Source organism: Haemorhous mexicanus, chromosome 7 (assembly GCF_027477595.1).
Source record: "Haemorhous mexicanus isolate bHaeMex1 chromosome 7, bHaeMex1.pri, whole genome shotgun sequence".
NCBI classification, from domain to species: Eukaryota; Metazoa; Chordata; class Aves; order Passeriformes; family Fringillidae; genus Haemorhous; species Haemorhous mexicanus.
This window is the reverse complement of record NC_082347.1, coordinates 18,527,797-18,552,164: the sequence shown is the minus strand read 5'-3', so window position 1 is coordinate 18,552,164 and position 24,368 is coordinate 18,527,797. Positions and strand designations below refer to the sequence as shown.

Below are 24,368 nucleotides of genomic sequence, written 5' to 3'. Positions count from 1 at the left end.
TCCAAGAATGGGGAGATTAACCTCTCATCTTGTAACTGAGTAATAATATTATCTCACTCAGTTCAATAGAGAAAAGACACATTTATTTGGCTGCTGTCACACAATATCCAAAAACCTACTAGAAAATGTAAAATGTAGCAACTATCAAAAACATTTTCAGAGTGAATATTAGGATTTTCTAAGGTCTGTGATCTCCTTTAATTCCAGAGCTCTTTGAAATCTCACCTTTGCTTTAAAGGGAAGATAAATTCCAAGAAGTTAGTGTTTGTTTTGCTTTGTTAAAAAAAAAAAAAGATTTTGGAGCTAAAAACCACAAAGTTAAATTTTTTCCAACTTTGTAGAGATGCTAGTTTGTTCCTCATTGCCATCTTAGTCAGCCTTTGGTACCTGGAGATATCACAGCTGTGAATTCCTTAAATGTTATGCACCTTTGAGATCCTTGCACAACCATAAGGCACAAGTCAAATCAGATGAATGTTTCAGGCATGAGAGTTGCTTCAATCTTGCAGCCAAAGAGCTGCCTGCTGAGGCAGCTCCCCTGCCAAAGATGCACTGTATCTGACCACAGGGAGGGACAGCTTCAGGGCAGCGTGATCTGGCAGGCCAAGCTATGGACTAAGAAGAAAGGACTAAACTCAGCTTGACACTGATTTCTTCCACATCCTGCATGAAACCACAAAAGCAAATCTATGCAAACTCAAACAGCCACAGCAATTACCTACTGCTCCTATTGACTTGAATTTGTGCTCTTTAGGCACTTCAGTTTAACAGGATCTGCTTCAAAGATCCCTGCTGGCAGTGGAAAGACTCCCACTATTGGCCACATCAATAGATGGACCATGCCATGCATTTCAGCCACAGGTTTAAACATGCAGTGCAGAAAGAGACTAACAGCTTCCCATTACATATATGTCTGTACTCCTGGGAGCACATGGCACTTTTCTCTGTAAGTACAATGTGAAATTGGGAAACACACTGTGCAACATTCCCCTGTCTCCCAGAAACTGGGATAGTGGCAGTGCATGGGAATTTGACTGCAGAACAGGAATATTTGCCCATTTACTTTCCCTACCACATCACCATGAGGCAAGGGTTCCTTGCCTGTGCAGAAATTCACAGGAGTTGTCAGAAAGGGTTTTTCAATGAGCTTGGCACTGGCACAGTATTTGAATGGCACAGTTAGGGCAGAGACACCAGTAGATGGAACTGGTGCTTGGCAGAAAGACCAGGTAGAGCAGTTTGAAAATTCGGAATACAGAGATGTTTTGCTGGAGCTCCAAGCTTGGGCTTCTGTTGCTCCTCATTAAATTAACAACTGGAATGACGTAAGCAAAAAATGAGGTCCAGGATTTGTGTATTTACTTTCCTAAGTAGATTTTTGAAAAATGGCAAAGGTTCATTCACTAAGGAACATCTTAGAATGTGAACTAGGTGTTTTATTTACAAATGTGTACATAGACTGTATCTAGATATAGACACCATACCCCATTATTCTATACTTTTTGCAAATTAAACTTCTATGATAGGTCTGAGTTTAGGTTGGTGACCTCATGGAAGAGAATTCATGTCAATAACATTCTTAACAATTTAAAGGAGCAAGATTCATTTTTTATAGGCCACACTTGGTACAAAGGACCTCCCTGTTTATATTTTATAGTATTTAAAATAAAGATATAGTGATAATGGGTGAAAAGAGGCAATGTAACTTTTTTTAAAAGATCTTCTAATAATTTCTGCACCTGCTATATAAAACAATGTCATATAGAATCATATATCTTTAATTTTACTGGTCCAGAACTCATTGGGGGGAAAAAGCCCCTATGGTCCCCAGGCATAGGTATGGTACCTCTGAGTACACAAATAAGTATACAAAGTTTTGACATATCTATATACATATATATATATATTTGTATATCATACAATCAACCCCTAGTAAACCAGACAGGAAAAGTACTCTCATTCCTTACCTTCCTTGCTATTTTAAGATAAAGATCTTGTTTATTTTTTATGGCACTGTCAATAATAATTTAATAGCAGGGCTATATTAAGAACACTGCTTTTAACCTTTATTCTCTACACATTTTTCACTTCATTCAAGTCAATGAGAATTCTGTATGTGCAAGAACATCAGAGAGGTATGAGTAAGATGTTACTGTCTAAGCCACTGAAACTCATAAATGAGTTTTGTAAAAAATGTAGGTATGCTATAAAGATTAGTGCTGGGTTTTTCATACATAATTATTGCAGCAAACAGCTTTTTGCAAATGTAGGCAAATTGGAAATGATGAATTGCAATCATAACATTGCTCTTATTTCTGGTAGTTTCCTAAACAGAAAAGAACACTTTCTATCACCATGCATGACACAAACTACATGGTAAAATAATAAAAGTCTGCTAAATCCCATTTTGATTTTCAAACAGATAGTTGTGGACACAATATTAGACAAATTGCAGATACAATAGGTACTTAAAAACTAAAGCAGGCAATTTTTGTTTATAATTATTTAACCTCCTGGAATATGATCAGCACTTAAGATATATATCTGAACTGATACACACATTTTCATGAACTTTTACAACAACAGAAAAACAACATATATTTTCAGTTGTGATAGCAGGCAGAATTAAGGGAGGATATTAAGTCCTAAAGTAGTTGCACAATTTCTTTGCTATGCAGAAAAAACTTCATAGAACACCCCATTTCAAAATGTGTTTCTTATTAGGAAGTTTCATAAAAACAAAAGAAAAACACTGTATGATTTACTGGTACATGTTTTGTCCAGATCAGATTTTCTCTATCCAGGTTTAAAGACTTTAAAAACACACAAATACAGCCCTTTTTGTGGTAGGATTTGCTAAACAACTTTTATTTTTGACAGCACTAGCAAAACTAAGCATCAAAACCTAAGATATTAAGCAGTGCATATAATGTTCAAATTAAGAAAACAGTTATTGTCAAAAGCAGTGGTAAAAAATGGGGACTTTATGACAAAAGCCTGATCCTACCATTGCTGCTCCCATTTTGTGCACAATGTTTTCATTGTTTTGAACATAACTTGTATACACAGAGTCATCCTCTTTAGAACTGTCCTCAAACTCAGATAACATAAGCAAAGCGTGTATGTTCCTGTGAATGCTTAACTCTGCTTTTCCTCAAGAAAGCACTTGCTGATTAAACCAGAAAGCACTTGCCTGTGTTAAAAGAAATCTCCAGCTAAAGAGAATCAATATCGTATCACCTGTCCCTTAACTAACATAAACAGAACCGTGCACACACAGCAGAAGGCACTGACAGGCTCTGCTCTGGGATGCCACATGTATGTGTAGCCATGAATGAGCAAGGAGATGAAAAGCACAAGAGAACAGCCTTGAGAAGGCCAGGGGAATAGAGGCTCTGTATACTTTGTGTGAAGAAACTGAGAGAACCTGGCTTGGTTAGTCCTACAGAATGAAAGCTGAGAGAGGATGTGATTGAATGCTGAGAGAGGATATGATTGCAGTCTATTAATACATCCTGAGATAAACACCAGGGAGGGATAAGAGCTGTTTCAGTGGAGGACAATGTTGGCAGGAGAACAAATGACTATAAAGTGGCCATGACTTACACTCATCCTAGAAACTGGAAGATTTCTAGTTAGGAGGGGACTGAGGTTCTGGAGCAGCTTCCCAGACCAGCAGTAGCAAAGGCAAAATACTGAAATGCTTCCCAAGTAAAACCTGATCAGTTTTCAAAAGGGGCTGTATGATATGGCTGCCTATAACCATAGACTGCACGTGGTGAACGAGCAGATGTTTCTCTGTCCTGTGTTCCTTTACTCATTCCTCCCAAACTCACAGGATAGTCACAGAGTATGCCAGTAGGAAGTCTTTCCACTTCCTGGTTCACAGAAAAATTGAAGACTTTACAAATTAAATCTGGAAAAGAAAATATACAGGATGTGCAATTTAAGAGAATTAGCATTCCTACACAATCCTTAATTGTTCGTATTTCCTGGATTTCATGGTGTGCATATCTTCAATTTTCACTAACATGTTTAATCCCTAGTGCCTCAAACCATAAAAATACCTATGAAATAAATAATGCATTACTGCTCCAACACTGACGCATTCACTTGGTCTGTGTGAGCTGCAGCTTGCACATACTGATTGTCAGGAGGCCCGTTGCATTCATTTGGCTTCTCACACAGCATGGCAAAGCACAACCATCCTCCCCCAGTCCAGCAGTTTCTCACTCTGCCACATATTTAGTGGTTGGAGTTTCAATCCTCTTGTTAAGTAAAGTATGCTATTTCATGGTTCTGTCTTTGCATTCTTCTGTAACATTCTAAATTAAGTAGATTAAACACTTAAGTAAGGAAACCAGAGTACTTTTGATCTCCTAGCAAAGAAAATATCATAGTTTTTTCCTAAAGAAAATTCTTACTCAACCTAGATCAAAATAAAAAGTAAAAATATTTTCAAGTGCCACACTTAAGACTGCAAACATACTTTGATTCCATAGCTTTCATTAGAATTAATGAAAGATATACAGTGAAAGTGATAAAGTTAGTCTATGCATAACAGCAAGAGGAATACACTCAAAGCTCATCTGATGTTAGACTTGATTTCATGCTCTCCTTCCTCTGCTGGCAGATGTTTTTCCGCCTGTTTTGGTTTACAAATGTCTGACATCCTCAACAGCAAATTAACTGTAGTTAATTTTTATGCAGATTATTTCTGCTCAAAGTCACACAATAAGAGGCTAGGAGGTTAAAGTCATAATGAAGTGGATGCTAGTAATGTCCACATCTGTGTTTTTAGAGTATTGGCAGCATTTTAATTTCCTTGGGAATTTACATAGGATGTTGTTGCAATTGTGAAAGTTTAAGCCAGCAACACAACTGCATCCAGCTGAAACCAGAAAATTAGGAAACCTGGTTCACTGTGCTTGGGAGCCTCAGGGGAAAAAAAAAATTGTAGATTGGCAAGTACTTTTAGTGCACACTGGTTTATACCTCTTTTTGAAGGAAATAAATATTGCCAGCTTTGCCACTACAGAAAAGTTCTAGGAGTCAAAGACCGCATTTTGCGAAGTACAGCAAACCTCTTCTGTAGGACAAAAGACTGCAAGACTTTGCACCCAAAATACCTGAAGCCTGTGTTACTGCAACACTTACTCTAAGTTCTCTCTGATTGTAACAATTTCTTCTCCATTAGCATATGTAACTCGTTGTATTAAGTGCCATTGCCAAACTGATAATACAGAGTGCTGCCTGATAGAAAATTACAGAGTAGACATTTTTAAAGTTACCAGAATCTATTTAGCTGTGTGCCTAGATTAATGTCTTCTGTAATACTTACAAGGCAAATGAAATAGTGTACTTTGTCCATCAGCATTGTGATAAAGAATAGATTAAAAGAACACATGGCTAGCTTGGCACTTTGTCAAGATACTTCTTCAGTGTTACTCACTCTAAAGTATTTCAGTCAAATTCTGTGCTGATAAATCAAGGACTGATTGCATATTTGATGCATATTTTTTCAGAATATTATACATCACTTACCTGGGGGCAGTCTTTGATGTAGTGTCCTTTGTTAAAGCAGAGGTGGCACAGGTAGTTAGGAGGTGGCCTCTTGCTGGGTTTTCTGGCTTCTGAAGAAAGGGATAGGTCAGAGAAATGCTCAGTGAGGGAGCTTAACCCATCCACAATGTTATTAAGTGAGCCATAAGGTGAGGCACTCTTGTAGAGACTGCTGCTCAGAGCCTGCAAAAGAAAACAAGTCACATGCAACACAGTACTGTATTAAGGATTGTTCTCAGGGAGATTTGAATAGGGGATAGATAAAAATAGCAGGAAAAACAAAGTACTTATTTTTTTCTTAGGAACATGGCTACACATTTGAGGGAAGCAATATACAGGCTTCACAATGGCACTGCAATGGAGCTGGTCACCCCACTGTTGAGGAAAATTTTGAGCTTGCCATGGTTCTCTTACTGCAACCTTTCCACTAAGCAACGATTGCTTTCTTGTGTTTGGCCATAATGCATTCATAGTACAGTTAGATTATGCAGGCAAAAAGCTGAAAGAACAGCTCACAAAACAGAACCCTTTTGTGTCCAAAACTACTTAGGCAAAGAATACTGAAGTCAGGGAAAGGAAAGAACACCAAGAAAAATGCAAAGTAACTTCTAATTTCCAATCTGGTTACTCAGACAGTCAACACAGAGTCCCATGTTCAAATAATAACAAGAACCATTGAGAGCTACATCTGGTTTGGATTTTCTAAGGGGGAACCTGCTGTGATTTAAACATTTCCTGATAAACAGTAAATACCTAGGTTTTGTACTTCACCTCAATAGGATCCTCACTCTCTCATTCTGCAAATCAAAATCAGTAGCTCCTAATTTGCTATTCAATAGTTTTAGAACAGCAGGAAACCCATCAACACCTAAATAGGTATTCTCCCTAATGGAGATAACAAGGATTAATTCACTTTAACTGCTTAAGGCCCAAAAGAAACCTTAGTGGAGTTCAAAAGGAAAATTAAACTCTTTTAAAAATTAACATCATAATGAATCACTGTAGAAATAGGACCAACTATTGAGTGTCCTTTCCATCCTCACATGATGGGACACATTTCACATGGTGTTTCCACCTTAGGTCTGCAATGTTATGCTCATGTAATTCTCCTGCCATCAGAGAATTACTGCTGGCTTATCGGAAAGTGAGGTAAGAAGAGGTCCAGTCTGTGACTGTGCTTTAATTGTACTGAATTCAATTTCAATGGGGTCTTTATATGTGATTTCATATGTTTATACATGTTATATATATTTTGAAGACATGCACTGAAATTGTTTTAGAGTTTGTGAAATTAATCTGAAATTGAAATTAAATTAATTTCAGAAATCTCAAACATTCAGGGTGCCTGCACAGTGAGTGTTTTCTGGGTGACAGCTGCATACCAAAAGAATAATATTAAAGCTCTAGGGGCAAATACCTGGGTGAGCCCCAACTATCCCTGCATTCCATCCTTCCACAGATGGTGTACAGAAGAATTCAGCCTAGTAATCTGCCTCACCCACCTGCACTGTAGTCAAACACAACATGCTGATCTCCACTGACTCCTCTTGCAAAGCTGAAGCTGGTGCACAGCAGCAGGATCAATTCAAGAGGTCCCAGAGTGGAATCTGATCTCACCTGGGACTTCACATATGCCCTGAGGCTAAAACATCCTGTGTAGCACAGTTCCGTGCTGTGCAAGATGATGTGGCTGAGAGGAGCATCAGCCACTTTGTTTCAGGGGTTAAATCCACAGAGTTTAAGAGAAAAAGGTATTTCAAAAATGAATAAAAAGATTTTAGCTGCTTTAGCCATCAAGCAACCAAAGAGACCTCCAATGGTCACTGGAATTTAGTTCTAGGATTTATTGGATGCTATTGGAATGAGAAATTCTTGGCATCAGATTTTGAAAAGGAAGGGGAAGTGCTGTGAATGCCAAAATAGTATTAATTAAGGGTCTTCAAGAAGTTCTTGTCTCCCTAGGAGCCACTTTCTCTTATACGCTCTTGGTAAAATATAAAATCCTTCTTTTTAAGAGAGCCTCTTGCCAAGAGATTCTTCAAGTACTCCACCTACATTACACCCATTAGTAACTTTGCAAATTCTTTATTATCTGATTTTATAGAAGGGTGAAAGTATGAACACAGACCGTATGAAGTCGCAAATTCTTTACCTATTGCCAAAATCTGGAATATCTTCTGGGGATGCAGAATAACTCCTGCCCATCAGGAGGTTGCTATTTTTTCCCCCAGGGCCAACTCAGTAACAAACAAAAACATATCTATCTGCTGCCTACAGTGGGCTTTGAATTGGACATAGGGCATGCAGTGATGACTGTTTTCTTTCCTACACATCCTTTACACTGAGTTATTGTCCTCATTAAAAGGGAGCAATTTGGAACCACAGCTGGGTATTATGTAACTCACTCCTCCACCAACCCTTCCTGGCACGTTTCAGGTCAATAATGAACTGGGTGCAGTTTGGCACCTTGGCAGCAAACCTTCACAAACTTTGTTTCAACCGTGGCAGCCAGAAGCTGTGCCAGAGGCTAGGATCCCATCAGACTCTGGGCTGCACTGAAACTAAATCATACCCTTAGCAGCCCCCAATGGTTCTGTGGCCAAAGAGTGGCACACTGCTCTAAAAGTGGCCACCTGGTTCAGCTGGCATGCCACCTCTGGACACGGCAAAACATTCAGTGCACACGTGGCACCACGAAACACTTCCCTACAATCATCCTGAGGCCCAGTGTAGAAAAGGAAGAAACAAATATAACATCCCAGAACATGACAGTAAAGGAGAAGATGGACATTGCTGATGACACTGGTACTTTAAAGAACAATGCATTCCTCTGGAAAATGACTAGATGCTCCCAAGATGCAGCCCATCCCTCTGGGTATAGTCAGGCAAACCAATTCAGCAGTTCCTGCCAATCTGACCTGGAAAATGGCCTTAAATCTGTTTCACTCCAAGACAATGTGAAAAACACATCAATCTGGCACTTGAAAGTTGCTATAAAGAGCACCAGCACAAATGGTGCTACATCCTGTTTCTAGCTCTGGAAATCTCTAGTTCTTCAGAAAGAGATGAGGAAATAAACCATTCCCAAAAGCTAAGTTATATAATAAGGGTGGTAATGAGAAAGTTCATCCCAGCCCCTGGAATCAAATAGTGAAAGCTTAGGGCTTGTAACAAATGTGATGAAATGGTGATTGACTCCATTTTGTCATTGTAAAAGACAAGGGGTGAATGAATATTGCTGAGATACATAAAACAGTTTTGGTCTTTTTTTTTTTTTTTTTCCTTTCTTTCTGGGGCACTCAATTGAGCAAACAGGCAATTCAGCCTTTACTAAGTATTTGCACTGCTGCAAAGAGGATTTTTAAGAAGGGTTTTGAATAAAAACTTTGAATTAGCTTCACACCAAAAGGAGATGTCCAGGGGGTGATTAGAGTGCCAGGGAGAGTGTTGATGGCCTCAGACAGAAAACAGAGATGAAGAAACAAATGCATTCTGACTCACTCTGGTCTCAAGTGTATTAGTACTCATCTGGGAGGTGGCAGGGAGATTGCTCCTCTCATGAATTCCACCAAAAGCAATGACTTGCTCTGTGTTCACAATGCAACACTAGCAAAGCCAACCTATTTCTTTAAGTGGTAGACAATAGTACCTCTCAAATAGAGTCTCATTTTGAGCTTGAACAGGCAAAAAGGATTTGGCAGTGAAAGAGTTAGTGCTGTCAAGGCGCCTGAAAGACCACACTGCATGTCCTAATTACAAGGCTCATCAGCCCAGCTGCAATGAATTCAGGATTTCCTTATCTTGCCATACTGGGGGGATGGGGAACCTGGTGGTAAAACTTAGAAACAGCCTTGGTGGGAGGTTCGAGCTGATAATGTAAGTTTGTCTATGCTTGTTTTTTCCTTCCTATGAAACTTGTTGATTTAATTGCATATGTACCAAACTGAAGATCTTGTATTGTATTTTCCAAAGGTAACCTCACTGCTGGGTAGATCTTTAAACTGTATCTGTTGGTGGTGCTGGGAAGCAAATTTCTCTTTGTTATTTGCTTGCTCAGTGTTTCCAGTTAAAGGGCACATAACCTGCAGGGTTGCAGTGTGGTCCTTTGTGAAAGGCAGCTATTGTCTTCTATAGCTTCCTCACTCTGATTTCCAGTAGATTACCATATGTGAGTGACTCAGGAGTTCCAGTATCTAATTCACCTCCAAGATATTCCTCATTACAAGAATGATTGGCTAATGCTCTTGATTCCCTTGGCTGGGCCCCTGCCTTTCAGAAACATCTTCTGTGATTGATGTGTCAAGAGGTAGAAAGAGAAACCCTGAAATCCTGGCTTTATCTCTTTAGTTTCTTTTTTAGCAATGGTATAATGTTGAAAAGAAAGACAACTGTTGTGAATATGCAATTAAATATTGAAAGATAAATAAGAGGCAAGTCTTACTTTCCAAATTTCCCTTTGGTATGTATAGCTACTGCTTTACCTATAAAGGTATGTTTTTAAAAGGGACTAGAGAGCACAACAGCCTCTCCATTATGACATTTTTGCCTGAGCATCTACCAGACCAGCTGGTATTAATAAGCAATGGCAACTTGTTCATGTGGGATTGGTATCTTCTTATTAGGCATGGACTGGAAAAGTAGAGGTATCTCTAGAAAAACCAGTTTCTGCCCCAAGTTCAGTTTGTGGTTGCTGGACCCTTAAGGCAGTGATAAAGATGAACATATCCACCAGTACAGAAAGCTAGAATGACTTGTGCTAGGTGATGGGGGCTGTATCTGGCCAGTGCATCTGTCTGATAGTCTAGAAGTTAGTGTGATTTGTGCCTATGGTTCTCTCTACAATTGTAGTAATTGCATACACTGAAGTGAGGCCCTGCAGCACTCCAATGGTCCTACAATCTAGTCCAGTCATCAACGCTTCCACAACATGAAATAGGCTATTATTGAAAAGCAAAGAGCAAAGAATTTTTGATTACTTATTTTTGCTGCTACCTAATAAAGCAAACACAAATAAAGCAGTCTTAATGGACAGAGTTAAGTTGACAGACACCATGGCTGTTTGAAGTCTGTAGGAAAAGGGAGTTGGATTGCCCTGTCATCAGTATGGAAAATGTAAGGTTTTCATCCACTGTAAACTGTAAATATTTTCCAGCCTGTTTGACAGTAACCAGGCTAGCCATGCTACTCATTAGCCCTGCACCAAAATATCAAAAGGTGCTAAAGTTATCAGCTTGGATTTTCACAAAGATAAGAACTGAATGGTCCCTGTGCTGTGTCATGGATAAAACAGTGGGATAGACAAGTCATTGCCCTCAGTTGCTACTTTCATGTTGGAGGAGAGGGAAATCTGAGCTACCCAAACAGTAATTCAGTGGCTTGTATGTGTAATATACAAAACTTAACCCGAGGGCCTATAGCTGTCTATTTACTAGTGCCCTAAGGCTTGTTTCTGATTTGAGCTTTAGCCACTGGGCCGTGCAATAGGTGTGAAAGCACAATAGTTGCACCAGAAGAGAACCACGTTTGGAGAATAGCACTTCAAATCTCTGACTTCTCTGTGCTTCAGCTCTTCGTAAGTGGTTAAAACAGCTCCCTGTTTTCGTCCCCAAAGAAAACATCCAATGCAGAATCACAGAATAGAATCATGGAATTGTTTAGATTGGAAAAGACCTTTAAGATCATCATCAATGTTTATGGCCAACCCCAAAGCCTTCTGAAAACAGAGGGATTAAATGAAAATACTGCAATAAATTTAGTTGTATTAATTTGAGCCAGAAGAAATAGAGACGTTTAATTACCAAGGCTGAACTGGAAAACCTCAAAAGCTGCTCCTGTATGGCTTGTGTCTGCTCTAGCTTCTCTGATAAATTGGATACTTTTACAAAAAAACAGCTTAAGAGTTTGTTCAGTAACATTTTATCATTGGAAAACTAAAAGCCAAGCTCATCACTCAGTAAAGAAAATGTTTGCCTGGAGCAAGAAAAAAAAAAAAAGACTCAGGTTTCTGTTTTCTTCTGAAGTCAACTTTTAAGTCAGCTGTCAAAAAAATCTGGTCTTTAGCCTGACTTTTAGTAAAATCCAAATTACTCAAGTTCTCATATAAAACCACAGATAAATGTAGATAGCCAAGTAAACCTTAATGCATTCCTGGCTAGTTAGACTAGCCAAGTATACCTTAATCTTTCTTCTGCAGGGAGTTTTAGACAAATACATGTTTATGTTAAACTGCTAACACTAATGTCTGCTTCTAAATATTTTCAGATAGATGGCACTAGGCCCTTCCTTCTGCAGAAACAGTATCTTAAGGAGACAGCTACAAATGCAGTATGACCTGCCAGTGGTTGGGAAACAACTAATTGGAGGGCAATGAATCTTTAATCCAGCATATAGATCTCTCTAATCTAGTTATTCCAAATCTGACAGCTCAGCTGGCTGTGGCTTCTCAGGCAGCAATTGCTGAGATTCTGCAGAACAGCAAGGGGGTGCAACACACTCCTCTGAGCATGACTGGTGTGTCCCTTCAATCACAGCAAGGCTGGAGAGCAACACACGCCACCACCTCACCTTGCTTTAGATCTGCTGGCCCTTAACACTTGGATCCAAAGCTTTCAATGAGTTTCTCAGGTCTCAAAAAAACCCTGCTCCCTCTGAACTGTACAGTGGTAAAGCTATGGAATTGCTGACAGTTCAGGAATTGCAAAGTCACCATCTCCAGGCTTGCTGGAGCTCCCTTTTGGCTTTCTGCTAGTAGTGTGATCCTCATTATTTCAGCCTCAGGGAAGGGTTTGCTGTGAATATCAGCGAGGACATGCCTTTTTCACAATGTACAGGGACCTCACAAAAGGCCTTTAAAGGCAGATGTGGGAGAGGACAGAGATTTGCTCTGGTCAGAAGCATGCAGTCTTGAAGGAACTTTCTAAATCTAGCACCAAGTTCTGCAAGGTTCCTTTTCATCTGCTGAATGCCCAACAACTGCCCATTTATGTTCAAGAGAAGCTCTAACACATGAGCACTATATTAGGGACAACAGAGACCATTCACATTGCGAATTGCTTTAACACATCCCCCCAGGAGCCCTGGATTCCCAGGCTGTCCCCTGCCTGCCTGAGCCGGGTCTGCCCTGGCCACCAACCTCCCAGACCTTTAGGGAGTGGCCACGGGGAGGGTCCCTGGCAGGCCCCTCTGTCCCCCTGCCCAGAATCAAGTTCTTTTGCCCTAGACAGGGGTCTCTGGCGAGGAGCAGGTCATGAAGGCTGTATAGCACGAAGTGAGGGGAGAAACGGATGGACATGTTTTGATCCCTGCACTTTCTGTTAACATCTCTGCTTCCTGCAGGAAATCTTGTCTCAATCTGACCTGCAGTCTGAAAAACAAGAGTCGAGTTTCCTCTCATTTGGTAGGTCTTTTGACACTCCAAACGCAAGAAAAATAACACCCGGAAATAGATATGTGCCTGTTCAAGACACACTTAGGAAAGCATTCACCTCCTGTGCAGCTCTTGCATGATGAAAGGTTTTGCTAAGAAATGTCCATTTTGGGTTAAACAGAACTCTAAGTCTGAGACAGTTTTGTTTATATCATTTACATCCAGTAATGCCTTCTTGGCACAGAAACCTCTGTGACGGCTGCCAAAGTTGAAAAGAGGCAAAGCCGAGGTCGCTGTCAGAGGTAGGAACAATACATCATCTGCCCAGAGCGGGCCCCTCGCAGTGCGCCCAGGGGCCCAGCTCCTGCGCTCACAGCAAGACAAAAACTTTTAGTAAACTGAATATAGTGAGGAAAATAAATTATTTCTATTACTAAATGACAGGCTGGAATTTCATTTTGTGACTCCAGCTTTTAGATAGTTTTATCTACGTCTAAGGCTACCCTCTTAATCAACTGTGATACAGCACAGCTTGAAGTGTGATCTCAGCAAGCAAGCCTAAAACATCACAATCTACTTCAGATAAATTATAAAATAACAACTGAGAAATCTGGTTTCAAAGTAGATTTGAGGGGTTTTCTTTCCATGTTGTGACTGTTAGAGGAATTTATTATTCTACTAATTTCAGTTGCAATGTATGTTAGAGAAAGATGGTTATATAAGAACACCTCTGTATTTCAAGGATCACTGATGCCCAAACCCTCTTAAAAACTCTTGCTAGTCCTCTATTTTCAGGGTGCAATGACTGTACAATAGATAATTTGCTCTCCTTTCAACCACAAGTATCCACAGCCCTAATGACTATTTACAAAATAGTTGCCTAGCAGGCTCCCTTAGTGTGAAGAAATATAGGCTGCAACTCCCCTGCAAAGATCACTGAGATACCTGGAACTCCTAGAAGCAAGAGAAATCTTTGAGACCAAAGCTGATGCCCTAAAGTGTTTGCTTGGTTAGCATTTAGCTGGATGAGAGGCAAATACAGATTTCCAGGTACCCACAATCCTTCTATATAGGGTATTGCACTTGTGTTCATTGAAAAGAGACACCAAATCCTACCACATGCAGGGAGTAGGTGTGGGTGGCCAGTTAATACTGCAGGAATTTATCTCTGCTTTGCATATGAGCTCAAGTCCTGGATCATGATAGCATTTGCTAAACTTCAAACTAAATTTGTCAAAACACAAAATGTATTTCTTAAGAAAGAGGTTTGGAAGACCAGGCAGCAGTTCTCCCATCAGCAGCAGTTGAAAGAGATAAGAAAAAGGGTCTACATGAGGCTCCTTAAAACTCCTCTTAGTCAAAGTATTGGATTTGTTACTAGTTGCTTACACCAAAACATATGAAAGTAAGGGCTTGTGATAAGTAGGGCTTGTGATATGTTAAAATTTAAAAGCCACCAAAACTCTCCACAGCTGTGCTGGCCTGGCTAGACAATGAGGGACAGGGAGAAAGGACTTGTAACCCTGCATTTATTCTGCTTTCCTCAAGTGAATCTGTCTATAATTTTAAATTCTACTTTTAGCAGATTACAAATCGCTTGCTAGGGTTCTGAGAGTAAGAACCAACCTGCAGGAAAAACAAAGTGATCCAGGCTTTTACACTTATGAAATACTGTCTGTCTGAATTATGTCAGCATTACTGTAACATTTGAATAGCTTTGTAAAATTTAATTAGTTGCTTTGATCTATTATAATTACTCTGGAACCCACACAGAACCTAAGTAAACCATGAGGAAAAGACTTATATTCTCTCCATTTAATTTAGTAATTTCATTGAGGCTTTCTAAAAGAGGAAGAGCAATTCCAGAGTTAGCAAAATGGGCATCAGGCCGTTGGCGATTCTTCTGGGGAAGACAAACTGGGGAGAGGTATGGGTATTAATTGTGACATTTCATTAATCTGCTCAGAAAATGGAAGGTTATACTCGGTATCACTTTTTAGGTAGCATTTTTATGTATGCATCCAATTTGGGTAACAGGATACAGCTGCTTTTCTTCCTATGCAAATACATATTATCAGAATTGTATGATTTGGCTCTGTAATATCTGTGCCTGCACTTTTTGGCAAGTGCACTATGTCATTATTTTTCATGCTTCTTAAAGCAGCATGGAGAAAATTCTCTGGTCTTAGATTTAAATTTCACTAAATTGTGTTTCAAAGACCTTTTATGGTGCACTTAAACTCTGATCTAGGAAACTTTCCTTCATGTTAATCCTCACCTAGCATCTGTCAGTAAAACACAATCTTTTCTTCTAGTTGTCAATTACCAAGTAGCAGGACCATCTCTACAAGTTCTATCTTGTACAAGTACACAAAATCTCCCAAATGTAACCAAAAAGGCCTGGGTGGGGGGGAAGAGTGGCATTGGCTTTTGGATAAAAGCAGTTTACTACACCTCTTGGTTATCTAATTCATTCCATACACTTCATAAATTAATATATTGGTTCAAGTCAGACTCGGTTGTCTGATTATTTGTGCAGTTCACTGGAGAAGGATGTTCCTTTTCTTTTCTGAATAACTGAGTCTGTGTCTGCAGAGCAAAAGAGGAGTGGATGAAAAATCATTACCCAACACACAGTTACATCACCCCTTTGTTTGGGTGCTTTGGCATGGAAGGCACTGTAAACGCATAAAATAACTGTAAATGAAAGCTCTGTGTATAAAATATAATTGTAACAAGAATTCTATATCCTTTTGCCTCCAATTATAGGTTAGTGTGTTTTTCTTTTCTATATACTGCCTGACAGGTTTTTTCCAAGATGTGAATGTATTTGTGAAGCAGAAGAAGCATGCCAGTGCTTCTCTCAATGAGGAATTTGCATAGAATACAAAATCCCAAGTGATTTAAAAGAACTGGCAATGATTTTTAGCTAATCTGGAATAAAAAATATAACTGTAAAAAGAAATATAGCTATAATAATATAATATTTCTTGATTTTATTTTTCTTTTCAAGCTATGAAACATAAATCAATAGTAAAGCAGAAAGTGAATATTCCTCTTCTTGAAGACTTGATTTACTTTCAGCAATTAATATTTTAGTTCTTGCCAGCTTTCCAAGCGTGGTTCTGATTGTGATGTGAAAGCAAGTAGCTGCAGATGACTACGGTGGATAATACTTTCACTGTAAATAAAATAAAGCCCAGGTGTAAGTCATGTTTGAATTAGTTAAAGCTGGAGGTAGGGCAGGTGTGCTGCAGAGCTACAGCAGCATTTGCTGGGGCAGGGGCAGTTTGTGGCTAAGGACACAACACAAGAGGCTCTGGCTGTTGGAGTAAATTCAACACATTTTCTTCTTACTTCGGGAACTTTCTGCTGTTCTTAGTCAAGTAAGGAAGCCAGAGTAAAAGCAATATAATTGTATTTAGAACACTTTCTTTGGTGAATCAAATTTGACTCTTGTGCATTTCTTCCTGCAATCAAACTGCTATTAGGTAATTCAGCCTACGTGTCAAGAGTAAGGAGAGTATCTGCTACATGCAGAACTGTCCACTTACAAAAACACACACAAACTTGATCCTGGACAATAGAGAAGCCTAAAGCCATATTGAGGTGATACAAATGGAAGAGTGTAATGTGGATAATAATTTGAGTTTCACGCTTTTTATCCAAGATATAGATCTTATTTTCTGACTCCAATTCCTATAGTACATTCACATGTGGGGTTTTTATTTCCCTGGCAAATGTGGGTGTTTTCCAAAGGCTACAGAAGTAGCAAAGCAGGAGGCCATGGCTGCAGAGATAAGAATAGGGTGCAAAAGAGAAAGCTTATAGACATAAACCCTTGAATTTTTGCATTTTAAAGCATATATCCAATTGGAATTAGGAACAGAATAGTTATTAGCTCAAATACCTGTAATAGGATGTAAGATTTTGAGACCAGTGTACAGTGGGCTGTGAAAGCTGCACTTTGTATGCTGAGGCAACATCCTCAAAAGGGCTCTGGAGCTGGCTGTGTCAGGAGGACAGAGGCTGGTCCTGCCAAAATCTCCAAATGCATGTTGTCCTCTGATTAACATAAGAGATTCAGCTCCCTGGAATCTCTTAGGAGGTCAGATGTGAGAATTGACATTTCACTTCCTGAAAGGCATTTTGGAATTACTTGTCTGGCACTTTAAGTAGCCACAAAATATCGGTAGTGTACAATCATCCTGAGGCAGAGAGCACAAGTTCCTGCAACACAGGAATTGTTACACTGGTGCCCTTTCAATAAAATCTGGAGACGGTTAAGAGCACTCCAGTGTTGGTACTTACACAAACAATAGTGAGAAAAAAAATAAAATTAGGAAATAAACAGTAATCATTATTATTAAAGGACATCATCTTTAGGTACCATAGACTGTTACTCTGTCAGCCTGTAGCCAAGAAAGCAAGAAGTCCTCACTTGAATGCCTAGCACATTAAGCACCTTGTGGATCAAAAGCATGCTGTGTGTTAGAATTACTAACAATCTTACACAAAATTAAACAAATTGGACATGTTTTGGAACATATGGCAATTTCTGCTAACCTGCCTCTCTGCTGAGTTTGCCTTCAGACCATACTGGTTGTGAGCAGCCTCTTAAAAGGCATTTGGTTTTCCCTTTAAAATCTTTTAATCATGGCTGTTCTCAAAGATACTGCACTTAATTCAAGGAACAAATGGCCTGATGTGGTATAGCAATCAGTGTACTCTTCTGATACTAACAGAATGGAGATTTTAAAAAATCTTATAATTATCCTCCAAATTACTTCGTCTAGGCCAAATAACAGATCTTTCTTCAGCAGGTATCAGCCTAGTATGTACTCCGCTAATTCTATGAAAGACAGATGGACAACAAGCTTGTCTGACAAAATGTATTTTCTGTAGAACTGCCAATTTCCTTCCCTATGTTTTTGTTCTTCCAGTGTTTCAATAGTTTTTGTTAGTTTCATTCATAAGCTAACATCTTCTCTGGGAAGTTACCTAATCTATCCCAGTGCTTTAGACTTGCTTCTGTTTCACAGGGTTTTGAATGTTATTTTCCACAGCACACTATGAACTTTTTTTAACTCCACACATTTTTCCTTCCAAGCAAGTGATCCATAATTTACTGCAGCAAACTGAGCTAGCTGGTGTGTTCGCATTCCCAGTTAGTTCCCCCCTTGCCTATAAGGACTGGAAGTCTCTAAGTCAGAAACATGAAAATGGTGATTATTTTCTCATCTAGTACATGCAGTTATTTGTGCTTAAATAAAATCTGTTTTAGATCCAGAAAGTGGCTGCCATAGAGGCTTCTAGAAGGAATTTTGCTCTTGAAAGACACAGTAGAGAAAAAATTTAACTATTATATTATGATAATTTCTAGTTACTGCTTGCTGTCTCTTCTTGACCAAAGACAGCATGGACCTGGTAGGATGCCTCCTGTTAGTATAGAAAAATACCTTATGAGTCTCTTGCCCCCTTACTCTAGGTTGTTCAATTATAACCCTCACTGACAAAGCCACAGATACCTGGCTGTGTCTCAAAGGCATTAAATCCCACGTAACCAGCCTCACAACAAAACCTCAAATACTTGGCTTTGATGGATGGTGTTATAATGAGGGTGGAGCTCAGTTCAATGGCCAATTTATTGCATCTTAGTGGTCTAACATGCTTTTATTTCATATCTAGGATAACAAATGCTGCCATAAAGTTCGGTTTAAAGCAGGTCTGTTTTGCAAAACAAGTCTTGCATACAGAACAAAACACTCATTGTTGCTTTACTGTTTAAACCTTTATTATTGTTTTTTTTTTCTTGGTACAATAGGCTTTTATGCACCAAACAGCTGTGTTCATCATGTTTATTTAGAAGGCATCCATTGTAGTGGAAAAAGTCTGGAGGACAAAAATCTTGAAGTACAAGACTACTCTGGGGGTGCTGGCACTTTTATTATTTTTCTGTCCTGTTCCTTTGGTCAGTATGCAAGTCACATACACAGGCAGTGCCATGCAGACTTGCAAACCCTGTATAATAGCAACTTCTCACAAGTGCTGTCTCTTATTCCAAGTGTTCTTCTCCAGAAAGTTTCAATTGCAAGGCAACATACAGGACACACAACTATTTTACACCCTATGATCCTATCATTTTTCAATCTGTTGCTATTTTGGACCCTCATTAGGTCACTTTCCAAATATTGTGTACAGCTATGTGTCAATCATTGTCACAGCTCGGCTCCAGGCTAAGCCAACCCAGGACAAAACCGTGAGGGGGGAAAAAAATGCCAACCAAAGCAAGCACTGTGTAGAAAACAGTCAACAGTTTGACTGTGGAAAGCTATGTGTTGTTCCAAAGATAGCATAAGCCCACTTGCTGCAGAAACTGCATACAGTACTAATGCTCTCCAAAATAATTTTATGTGGTTGAAATGTGTAGTGTATACCCAATGGCAACTGCAAATAAACAGATGTTAGAATCTCAAGAATTAGGAGCATGACATTGTCGGAAACTCTTGGGTGACTCCTGCCAAAAAGCAGTCTAGTTTCCCGTTTCTGGAAAGAACAGAGCATCTAACATATTGACAGAACTTCTTTTGAGCAACAGTATCTCTAGCACCTTCTAAACCCTTGAATGAAAGCTGCTGTATAAGCAGGCAGTGCTAGCCTGGGAAATTAGAGGGTTCCCTACTTCCTTCAGGGCATATCCAGCAGGGAGATGCATTCCCATACCATAGGAGATAGCTGTGCCCCTTTCCCTCTTTTCAGGTTACCATGTATTAAGACATAGTTCAGGTGAATACTGGTGGAAACATAGAAGTGTCTCCACCAGCCACAAAGTCAAAGCTATCATCACAGGCTGGAAAATGAATGGCAACAAACTAACATGCTTTATCTTTAAAAAATAATAAAATAGCTGTATAGAATGAGATGGCTTCTTATTTTCTGAATGGTAAATGCTCTTGGCTTTCTACAGAGCTGCAATTCTCAGTTGCTGCTGCTGCTGCTGTTCATGTGCCACAGGAAACTGTAATGAGGTTAAAAAGAGCAGAATAAAGTTACAGCTTGTGGATGATAGGAATCCACACAGAAGGTGACTTCTGGGATCTGAAAACAGCACAGCTGGGGGGAGGCTGCACAGGCACTAACTGCTTGGAGCTGGGGCAGAGACAGGGGCCTGAGGAAGGCTAGCATAGCAGGCAAAGTATTTTCCAGAAGAAAGGTTAGGGGTGAAAATGGAAAGAACTATGAGCCAAGTGGAAAGGGAGTGTGACAAAAGGATTAGCCCCTCCTTGCACAGAGTATAGTAGAAGCTGAAAATGAACTCGGAACTGTCAGGAAGAGAAAACTGTTTCTCAGAGACTGTTTCAAAGACTTCCTGAATGCAGACTCCATTTACTTGTTTCTTCCTTTTTCTCCCAAAAAATAAAGGACCTGCTGTGAGCAGAATGTATCCCAACTTCAACAAACACGGGCCTGAAGAGAGTCCCAATCTGGAATCCATGCTGGCCAAACTCCTGGAGGCTTGCTGCTACCTGGGTACCATAAAGCTCAAAAGCCAAGCAGGAAGGGGTAAAATCTACAATTTGTCATCAACAGGTAGGTAGCTAATGGTTTAAATTGCGCTGCCTGCTAATCTTCTTGAAAAATCAATGTGCTTGTTAGTATATATGTTGTTGAGCTGCCCATGTCATGTCATGCTTAATAAAACTTAATCAGGTTGAACGTCTTTTAAGCCACATACTTTCAAAAACAGCATCTATTTTGAAATTGGATGTGCTTTGTTAAATTCTTAAAGAAGAAAATATTTCTAATAAAGGAAACCGTGTCTATATAACTCTGGCTCTCAACTGTTAGCAGCTCTATTATGAGAGCACTTGGGGAATTTGGTTTAGTTTTAATTAATAACGCCATAACTTTTCTGACAGAATAGAAGGGTGTACTTTGACTGAGAATACTTTTAAAGTCGATGTTTAACATAAAAAGTGCTGGAAGGACTTTGAAATGTCAGTCTGTGGGAAGTGCCAGAGCAGGTTGGGATGTATAGTCCATCTGACCATATCAAACAAAGCCGCTGTTGAATGCCTCCGGCAAGAGTCCCACAGTAGGGTGCCAACTGTAGCTGGGTCTTTTCTGGAGAGGCTGGGAGCTGTGGTGTGTGAGGTGCCACCTTGCAGTATCTCCACACATGTGAAACCCCTCCAATGCAGAAGTGCTTGACCTCAACAACTTCCTGTGACAGGGAGTTCCACAGCGAATTGTCTTTGCATATCCCAGTTTTTTAGCTTCCTTCCCTTTGGTTAGATTTAGTCTTGTTTTGCGTTACAAAACGTGCACAAAACTTTTTGCTGTTTTTATCACGTTCCTGTTTATATTTCTTCCTTTCAAATGGTGCCTACCTTTGATCTCTCATAAGCCATATCTAGTCTTGTATCAAGTTTTTTAAGTAACGCTTTGGGGGGGAGGGAAATAAAGGGGGGGGGGGTGGCGGCTGCGGTGATATTTTTGCACGTTATGACGGATGTAGCACTTTTTGCGTGTCCTGCCCCCCGTCCCTCCGGCTGCGCACGGGAAATCCGTGTAACCATTGACCAGACTGTCAACACGGGCGCCCCGCGCCGCTGGCGGGCGGCGGGAGGAGGCGGCGGCCGCGCCAATGCCGCGGCGGCGGCGGCGCCTCGCCCCGGCCCGTTAGCGGGACGGGCAGCGAGGGAGCGCCGGGCGGGAAGGAGCCGGCCGGGCAGGAGGATAAGGAGCCTGCGCGGGTGGCCGAGCCGCCCCGGCGTGCGCGGCGGGGAGCGGGGCTGCCCTGCTTCGGGCGGGCTCGGTGTCGGCCCGGGGAAGGGGGCAGGAGGCTGCCGAGGCATCATGGCGGTTGTGGCCCGGGGGGGCCGGGGGCTCCGCGCCGGGCGGCGCGGCAGACTCACCTCGCTCCGCTGGAGCTGGAAGAAGCTGTTGAGATAGCTGGAGCTGAGTGAGGAGCCCAGCTCCGGGGTGCTCTTGGTGTAGCCGAGGTCGGGGTGCTGGGACGAGGAGGGCTCGGGTCTGAAGGCATCAAAGGCGCTGGCCTGGTGCGTGTCTTGCAGCGAGAGATAGACCCAGTTGAGGAGCTGGGCGGGTTGGTACACGGGCGCGGCGCTGGTGTCGATGGTTGACAACAAGCTCATCTTTCCCCCCGGCTCCGCCGGCGCGGCTGGCCCCGCGGTGCCGGTCCCCCTCCCCGCGCTCCGGCAGTGCCGCTCTCCCGTCCCTGCCCGGGGCGCTTCCTCCTGGCCGCCCGGAGGAGAGGACGGGCCGGGGGCTCGCTGCCGCGCCCCGCGCCGCTCTCGCTCCCCTAAGGCCAGCGGCGCCCGCGCAGCCCCAGCGCTCCGCGCAGCACGGGCATCGCTGCCGCCGCCCGCGGGCTCTGCAGGAAACTTTGTGTGCGCTACGTCCCGCCCGCCCGGCCGGTGCCTGCCCCGCTATCTGTCTTTATTCCCACTCCCGCAGGCAGCGGCGGGGAGGGGCTGCCGGCGCTCCGGCGGCGGCGCCGCGCCCCCATAGGCCTCGAAGCCGCCGCGGGGGTGCAGGGGCGTCCCGGCGCCGCTCCGCCCCCGCCCTGCCCGCCCGAGCGCGGCCGGAGGAGCGTGTGCGGCCGAGGTGTCCGCGCCGCCGGCCGCGGGTGTCCCCGGATCACTGGCCCCTGCCCGCCGGGGTCGGACTGGCTCCCTCCCTCGCTCCCCGGCCTTCCTTTTCCTCCTTCCTGAAGATTTTTGCGCCAGACACGCGCAAAGTCCTCCCGAGGGCTCCTCGCTGGGCCCTTTTGGGCTTGTTTTTAACTCGACAACTTTCGCTCGGCTCTTGTCAGCCCTCCCTCTCTTTTTATTCTCATTTCTGTTTCTTGCTGGTGCTGAGAGTTCATTGCAATCTGAGGTTCCTTCTCGTTAAATCTCTGTCAGTCCTCCAGGTTTACGAAGCCCTGCGCTGCCGCTGAGGTTGTGCCAAGCCATGCAGAGTTAGGGTTTTCCAAATAAGGCAGGCGAGCGGCGCGATGTTCCCTTTGAAATCCATCTAGGTAGCCCGGCGTGGGCTCTTGGGGAGCCTGGCTGTGGTGGGATACCCGGGAGTTAAAGCTGAGTAGGCCTTTTAAGGAGTGGGTAGCACAAAAGAGGATGATGAATGATTCCTGCTTTAGGAAGGAGCCTGAGTGGGTAAGCTGGTAATTACAGTTCATAAACTCTTCCCTGCTGCCTTCCCTGCGATGAGTGGAACAGGGCAGATATTTCTTGCTTTGGTACAAACACCGTAGTAGTCAAACTAGGAGTTTTCAAAGGAGCTCCCAGGAGGTAACTTAAAAACTTGATCATAGCTCCTTGTGCTCTTTGCTGAGTGACAAAAGGGTAAAAATTAATGTGTCTTCCCAATATGGTTTTGGGGGGAAAAAAAAGCCTCCTTTACTTAGATAACGGGAAAAAAAATCTGACCTTTGAAACATCAAAGTTGGCATCTTGGTTAGCTGTAATAAGCCATATGTCTCTGCCAAGATAGAAGAAAAGTCACTCTTCTGAAAAGGCCTGGTTACAAGCAACAGAAAATGAGGGTAAGTGTACACACAGTAGAAAATGCTGTTCAGTTGTCAACTGCAAACACCAAAGATGGATGCATTCAACTTTTGAGAGTTGCTAGTTAGGGCAGCAGAGCTATCTGCTTGCAGGAATTTAAATGCAGGTGAAGATTCTGACTTTCCAGAACTGCAATGTCAAGCTTAGAACAGCTGAATCAAATGGAATTCCTTTAACGAGGCTACTTTTTTTGTTTGTTTTGGGTTTTTTAAATTTTTTTTAGTGACAAAGTCCTTGCAGCAAAAATGCAGTTCACTCTTTTGTACACTCCCTTGGTTTAGAAGCCCTTTGTGGCACATTTAAATATGTGTGCATCAGCCTGAGAAGGAACAAACTTCTACCAGTGTCAAGGGTCTTTATGTTCTCTCCACAACAGAGATCATAACAGAAGAATTCAATCAAATTGCATCCCATACTCGAACAGTTGCATAGTGTTTTAAAGAAGGAAAAGGTGGATAAGGCTTAGTGACTTAAATTGTGGAGGACAATTTTCCATGATTTGCTGGTAAATGAAGTAAACCCCCAGAAACAGATATTGCATCTGAGGAACTTGCCTTTCTGGCAGATGGTATTTAAAAAGTCAGGACATGGTAGAAAGTCTAGAAGGGGGAACTAGGCTGAAGCTGCTTGTTTTGTTGTTGTGGAGTTGTTTGGATTTTTTTCTTTTTGTAGGCATGCTAATTCCTTCCTTAAAGACAATTTCTATTCTTATCACTTCCCTCTTTTACTTGCTAAGTTAAATACATGTATTTGTATTTGGCAGCTCCAATGTGCACTCTGTTTAGTAAGATGCTGTGAAGGAAATAGGAATTTTGAACAGGCAAAAAAGATAACACGACAGGGGTTTT

General features: G+C 41.6%; 1 protein-coding gene across 1 annotated transcript in view; it reads right to left on the bottom strand.

The window, feature by feature from the left end:
• The window catches only part of ZCCHC24 (zinc finger CCHC-type containing 24), a 106,792-nt gene extending 84,406 nt beyond the window's left edge, over nt 1-22,386 (bottom strand). Inside the window, exons 1-2 of the mRNA XM_059851269.1 lie at nt 21,847-22,386; nt 5,545-5,745 (exon numbers count right to left, since the gene is read on the bottom strand). Of these exons, the coding sequence (XP_059707252.1) occupies nt 5,545-5,745; nt 21,847-22,086 (441 nt within the window). The 5' untranslated portion in view covers nt 22,087-22,386. The remainder of the gene's footprint in view (nt 1-5,544; nt 5,746-21,846) is intronic.
• Between the last annotated feature and the right edge of the window lie 1,982 nt (nt 22,387-24,368).